This window comes from Nerophis lumbriciformis, linkage group LG26, assembly GCF_033978685.3.
Source record: "Nerophis lumbriciformis linkage group LG26, RoL_Nlum_v2.1, whole genome shotgun sequence".
Classification (NCBI taxonomy): domain Eukaryota; kingdom Metazoa; phylum Chordata; class Actinopteri; order Syngnathiformes; family Syngnathidae; genus Nerophis; species Nerophis lumbriciformis.
Genome location: NC_084573.2, coordinates 20996213 through 21003406, shown reverse-complemented (window position 1 = coordinate 21003406; position 7194 = coordinate 20996213). Strand labels below are relative to the sequence as shown.

General features: G+C 42.0%; 1 protein-coding gene across 1 annotated transcript in view; it reads left to right on the top strand.

Annotated features, from left to right (window-relative positions):
• The first annotated feature begins 307 nt into the window (after nucleotides 1-307).
• The window catches only part of kif3ca (kinesin family member 3Ca), a 45655-nt gene continuing 38768 nt past the window's right edge, over nucleotides 308-7194 (top strand). The window contains exon 1 of the mRNA XM_061987200.2: nucleotides 308-2123. Coding sequence (XP_061843184.1) covers nucleotides 735-2123 — 1389 coding nt within the window. The 5' untranslated portion in view covers nucleotides 308-734. The remainder of the gene's footprint in view (nucleotides 2124-7194) is intronic.

Sequence of the window (7194 nt, the reverse complement as noted above, 5' to 3'; positions counted from 1 at the left end):
TAAACAATTAACACACGAAACTCACAACTTAGTCAGTAATTGCACATATAAATAAGGCTAAGGTAAAAATGCTAAATTGAAAAAAATAGTTTTACAAAAGCAAAACTTACAATATTTAACTATGTTTAGTTAATATACATATGGGTTTGTAGAAAACATAGTTGAATAGCTTATAAATGCACATTAAGGGGTGGTGGTTTATTTAGAAACAACCCTGAACAAGCTTTTTAAGCAAGCCTGTATGAACAACTACATTTCCCATCATGCTTTGCGGTGCTCCGCAGTGATATGGGGTGTGGAGCTCGAGTGTGCTGTAGGAGGATCTGTCTCAAGACCGACACCCGGAGCATCAATGAGCGAAAAGACAGAACGATGTGGATCCTCTCGGCGTATAAAATGAAGATCATTTTGGTGACATTTTCTTCTTTTTATCGCTAAAACTGTGGATTTATTTTTGCACACGAAGCGAGGACTATAGCGCCGATCCAGTGTGTGAGATCTGCCTGCCATTTATGCTAATTTAACAGACCGTAATCAAAGGCAATACAGCCACGAGCATGTTATCGTTTTGTACTCATTGCAAGCTTGTGATTGTATATGTTTTCAGGTAAGATATAAGTATCAAGTCGTTTTAAATGTATTATTAATGACAAGAATTCCAATGGTGACAATTTTCAGCTAGCAGGCAAGGTGTTTGTGATCAATATAATTATATATTTTTTAAGAAGCCAGTCATGTCCAAGAACAAGAGCAGTGAGTCAGTGAAGGTGGTTGTTCGATGTCGACCTCTGAACCGGAAAGAGGAGTCCAATGGGCCCTCGGGGAGCATTGTGCAGATGGACCTACGGCTTGGACAGGTGATCCTTAGGAATCCTCGAGCGTCACACAGTGAACCCCGGAAAACGTTCACATTCGATGCTGTCTATGATGCCAATTCCAAACAACGGGATCTGTACGACGAAAGCGTTAGGCCTCTGATTGACTCTGTTCTGGCAGGATTCAATGGTACCATTTTTGCTTATGGACAGACTGGAACTGGAAAGACGTACACCATGCAAGGGTTGTGGTTGGACCCCGAGAAACGGGGGGTGATACCCAACGCTTTTGATCACATCTTTACACATATCTCCCGCTCGCAGTCTGATAAGCAGTACCTGGTACGGGCGTCCTACCTGGAGATCTATCGCGAGGAGGTCCGGGATCTCCTGGATCCCAACCATGGCAACGCCCGAGGACTGGAGCTAAGAGAGAGTCCAGAGACGGGAGTCTACGTACCAGATCTCACCTCTTGTGTCTGCAAGAGCATCAAGGAGATAGAAGAGGTGATGAACGTGGGCAACCAAGCGAGAGCAGTGGGGGCCACCGACATGAACGAACATTCGTCCAGGTCTCACGCCCTGTTCCTGATCACGGTGGAGTGTGGCCAGCCGGGTCCAGATGGGAGAAAGCATATCCGGGTTGGTCGCCTCAACCTAGTGGATCTGGCTGGTAGTGAGCGCCAGGCTAAGACAGGCGTCCAAGGGGAACGTTTAAAAGAAGCTGCAAAGATAAACCTTTCTCTGTCTGCATTGGGGAACGTGATATCAGCGCTCGCGGATGGGCGTAGTGGCCATGTGCCGTACCGGGACTCAAAGCTGACCCGTCTATTGCAGGACTCACTAGGTGGGAACGCCAAGACTGTCATGGTTGCCACTCTAGGCCCCTCTTCCCAACACTATGACGAAACCCTCACCACCCTCCGCTACGCCAACCGAGCCAAGAACATTCAAAACCAGCCTAGAGTCAACGAGGACCCCAAAGACGCACTCCTCCGAGAGTTCCAGAGTGAAATTGCTCGGCTTCGGGCCCAGCTCAACCACAGGAAGTGGAGGAGCCAGCAGAAGAAGGAGCAGGTGGACGGCGAGGGAGATGAAGACGCCGAGTGTGAAGAGGAGGTGGAGAAGGAGGCAGAGGACTACGTGAAGCAAGAGGAACAGCGCCTGGAGAGGGAGAAGGAGGCCATCAGAGGTGATAGATCCCTGATGGCTGAGGAAAAGCACAGGCTTCTTGGGGAGAAGGAGAGGATGATGGGAGATCTCCGGAAGGAGCAGGAAGCCAACGAGCAGCTGACTGCCAAGTACAAGGTGAGCAACTCCATCTTCACTCTGCTTCAATTTTGGTCTTTTCCTTAAAATTGTGGCAAACCAAGAACATATTATGGCTGGGGTCTCCCTTAATTCTCAAAACTGATTTAGAATGAGACTTTTTCACTGCAGCAAACAAAAATCATTATCATCTATTGATCGATTGTTGATTAACTGCATTTTTAAGAATTTAACTGCTTTCAGATTCAGTTTTGAGTACTTTGTGTTGTAAACAAAATACTTACACCCATGCTCTGGTGACACCACACATTTTTCTGATTAACATGACGCCGGCATGAAAATAGGAGTTCATTGTCCCATCCCCTAAAAAGTAACTAGTCTGGAATGTTAATACTGGCTATTTCATATAGGATAATCCCACTAATCACATATTTTTAACATGATTTCCTGAACGGATTTACATGTAAGTGTGTGTAATACTCATCACATCAGCCAACTATTTTTACAATTTCCCTTGTCTCACAAAATCAACAATAGTCTGACCCAATTCCCAGATTTCCGAATTTCTTTATCCGATTCTCTACAACAACATTTAAAAACTTTAATAATCTTCAAAACATTGTGGAAATCAGTTATAAATAAATAAAATGATAAATGGGTTGTACTTGTATAGCGCTTTTCTACCTTCAAGGTACTCAAAGCGCTTTGACACTACTTCCACATTTACCCATTCACACACACATTCACACACTGATGGAGGGAGCTGCCATGCAAGGCACTAACCAGCACCCATCAGGAGCAAGGGTGAAGTGTCTTGCTCAGGACACAACGGACATGACGAGGTTTGTACTAGGTGGGGATTGAACCAGGGACCCTCGGGTCGCGCACGGCCATTCTTCCACTGCGCCACGCCGTCCAGTTAAAATGGACCTATGGTTCGGTTCGTTAGTCTTTTCTGGCACATAAACGTTAGGAAGTTGGATACTCGTGTTGAACCAGGGGTTTGCAACCAAAAATGTTAAAAGAGCCATATTGGACCAAAAATACAAAAAACAAATCTGTCTAGAGTCGCAAAAATGAAAAGCCGTATATAAGTCTTATATTGAAGGCAACACATGACGTAAGTGTCTATATTAGTATTATATTATTATCAAAATGACTATGTGTCGCAGGCAGAAGCAAATATTTGTTGACAGAAAGGTTGACATTTAATATTTATTCTACACATTTTTACAACATTAGAAACCATTAGTAAATCAGAGGCTACTCAGAAGGTGAGATAACTCCTGGAAATTACTGGCTTTTTAATGACCAAAGGTATAGATGTGTTTGTCCAAGTTAAAGGAAACAGCAGGCTCTCTTCTTTTAATAGACTTATTACAATCGTTGGCAAGCTAGGTAATGTTTGCTGTGGTCTGGAACAACATGGCACACAAACAATTACCGGTATCTGAAATACAGCCAATATTACATACAGAAAATATGTCACCAGACATGCAAATATAAATTATATACAAAGAGGATACAAGTAAAGGATATTAAATGATCTCAAATATACCTACTAATGAGGTATAATGATGCAATATGTACATACAGCTAGCCTAAATAGCATGTTAGCATTGATTAGCTTGCAGTCATGCACTGACCAAATATGCCTGATTAGCACTCCAACAAGTCAATAACATCAACAAAGCGCACCGTTGTGCATTCACGCACAGCATAAAACGTTTGGTGGACAAAATGAGACAAAGGAGTGGAAGATTTTACATGTAAACAAAATGTTGCGTCACAGTCCACACTATGGTGAGTTCAATTAGGAAAAAAAATGATGTTCACCAAATACTCTCATAGGGAAGCATACACACAAACATACTAAACAGTGGGCTTTCTAACACTTGGGAAGGTTTGTGTCATTCATCCATCCATCCATCCATGTTCTACCCCTTGTCCCTTTTGGGGTCGCGGGGGGTGCTGGAGCCTATCTTAGCTGCATTCAGGCGGAAGGCGGGGTACACCCTGGACAAGTCGCCACCTCATCACAGGGCCAACACAGATAGACAGACAACATTCACACACTAGGGCCATGTTTGTCCTAAAAAAAATCATACTAAAACAAAAAAAATATTTCCCCCCAGATTTTTCCATTTTCAATCCTTTTTTAAAAAATGCTCCAGGGAGCCACTAGGGCGGCACTAAAGAGCCGCATGTGGCTCGAGAGCCGTGGGTTGCTGACCTCCGTGTTAAACAATGCTGAAGAGTCAACTCTTAAGGTTCATGCACTTTGGCGTGAGCTTGTGCGCAGTTTTGGATGGCATTGTTCGCGGGGTTTTGCAGTCTGGCTACGTTGTGACATCATCGCGAGGTGGATGTTCTAATATGGACATTAAGTCAAGCTCTCAGTCAGAGTAGACTAAAAGAAAACACAAAAAAGATAAAGTATTACAAACCCCGTTTCCATATGAGTTGGGAAATTGTGTTAGATGTAAATATAAATGGAATGCAATGATTTGCAAATCATTTTCAACCCATATTCAGTTGAATATGCTACAAAGACAACAAATATGATGTTCAAACTGATCAAAAATTTTTTTTTTGCAAATAATCATTAACTTTAGAATTTGACAAAGAAGTTGGGAAAGGTGGCAATAAATACTGATAAAGTTGAGGAATGCTCATCAAACACTTATTTGGAACATCCCACAGGTGTGCAGGCTAATTGGGAGCAGGTGGGTGCCATGATTGGGTATAAAAACCGCTTCCCAAAAAATGCTCAGTCTTTCACAAGAAAGGATGGGGCGAGGTACACCCCTTTGTCCACAACTGCGTGAGCAAATAGTCAAACAGTTTAAGAACAATGTTTCTCAAAGTGCAATTGCAAGAAATTTAGGGATTTCAAAATCTACGGTCCATAATATCATCAAAAGTTCAGAGAATCTGGAGAAATCACTTCACGTAAGCGGCATGGCCGGAAACCAACATTGAATGACCGTGACCTTCGATCCCTCAGACGGCACTGTATCAAAAACCGACATCAATCTCTAAAGGATATCACCACATGGGCTCAGGAACACTTCAGAAAACCACTGTCACTAAATACAGTTCGTCGCTACATCTTCAAGTGCAAGTTAAAGCTCTACTATGCAAAGCGAAAGCCATTTATCAACAACATCCAGAAACGCCGCCGGCTTCTCTGGGCCCGAGATCATCTAAGATGGACTCATGCAAAGTGGAAAAGTGTTCTGTGGTCTGACGAGTCCACATTTCAAATTGTTTTTGGAAATATTCGACATCGTGTCATCCGGACCAAAGGGGAAGCGAACCATCCAGACTGTTGTCGACGCAAAGTTCAAAAGCCAGCATCTGTGATGGTATGGGGTATTAGTGCCCAAGACATGGGTAACTTACACATCTGTGATGGCACCATTAATGCTGAAAGGTACATACAGGTTTTGGAACAACATATGCTGCCATCTAAGCGCCAAGCCAAGCCACATTCAGCACGTGTTACAACAGCGTGGCTTCGTAAAAAAAGAGTGTGGGTACTTTCCTGGCCCGCCTGCAGTCCAGATCTGTCTCCCATCGAAAATGTATGGCGCATTATGAAGCGTTAAATACGACAGCGGAGACCCCGGACTGTTGAACGACTGAAGTTCTACATAAAACAAGAATGGGAAAGAATTTCACTTTCAAAGCTTCAACAATTAGTTTCCTCAGTTCCCAATCGTTTATTGAGTGTTGTTAAAAGAAAAGGTGATGTAACACAGTGGTGAGCATGCCCTTTCCCAACTACTTTGGCACGTGTTGCAGCCATGAAATTCTAAGTTAATTATTATTTGCAACAAAAAAAAAAGTTTATGAGTTTGAACATCAAATATCTTGTCTTTGTAGTGCATTCAACTGAATATGGGTTGAAAAGGATTTGCAAATCATTGTATTCCGTTTATATTTACATCTAACACAATTTCCCAACTCATATGGAAACGGGGTTTGTATTTTCATATAATCTTGGCAAGTGTATAAGAACACTGACATGTGACATGCATTGACATAAACGCTGATAAAAACAGCTTTTTTTATGCAGAATCTGAATTGATCGGTGAGTATGCACGTGTGCCTAATCTTGTGACCAGGTGAAACTATCTTTTTTTAGAAATAAAATAGCAGTGACGACTTCAAGACACATATTTGAACAGTGTACATTTTCAAAAGATAAATTATGATACTTTTGGAGAGGGTGTGGCGTGGTTTCATTTGCAATCTGGGAACGCCTTAATCAAACATATTGCAGACAGACTCAAAAAACATGTTATAAAAGTGGCCGTGGAGCAAAGTCTACACCAAAACATATCCAGTATGTATTTTGTAGATCACAAGGAAGTGTTTTAAAGGTAGATCAAAATCAACATAGGATCCCTTTAAGTATTTAAGCAGTTATTCTGTGTAAAAACTATCATGGTATTGGGGTGGGGTGGTGCATATGTTGGAGCGGCTGTGCCAGCTACTTGAGGATTCCATATTCGATTCCAGCTTCTGCCATCCTAGTCACAGCCCTTGTGTCCTTGGACAAGAAGACACTTCTCCGCTATATGAATACAGACCATTTACCATATTTTCAACACAACAATCCATCATGTGTTTCCTACTTCAACACTGTAGTTTGTGATTTATGTGGATTCTTTCTTTCTTTCTGGTTTATTTGAAATAGGGACAGATACAGAAACATAGGTATCTGAAACAGTCATCCAATGTATGCATCATAGTGTTTTTAGCCAAAGCTAATTTAAAACACTTGTCCCCTGTATTCTGGTGAACTGGCAATTGAATGTATAAAAATGATTGGTTCGGTTGAAAGCACCATAGGCTGATATGATCAAAAACCAAAAGCTTTCTAACTTTACAGTGTTTGTGACTAAACGAGTTAAGCCAACTAAACTTATGTGACTTCTTTATATTAGACCCATTCTAGTACCCCATTTTAGTGTATTTATGTGCTCTTTATCCACAGTCTTCTTGTCGGTTTTTGCATGCCGACATGAACTGAACTGTGTGGCCGCATAGATCTTTAAAAATGTCAGCCGTCTCCCAACCAGCAATCAAAGAGTGAGTCACA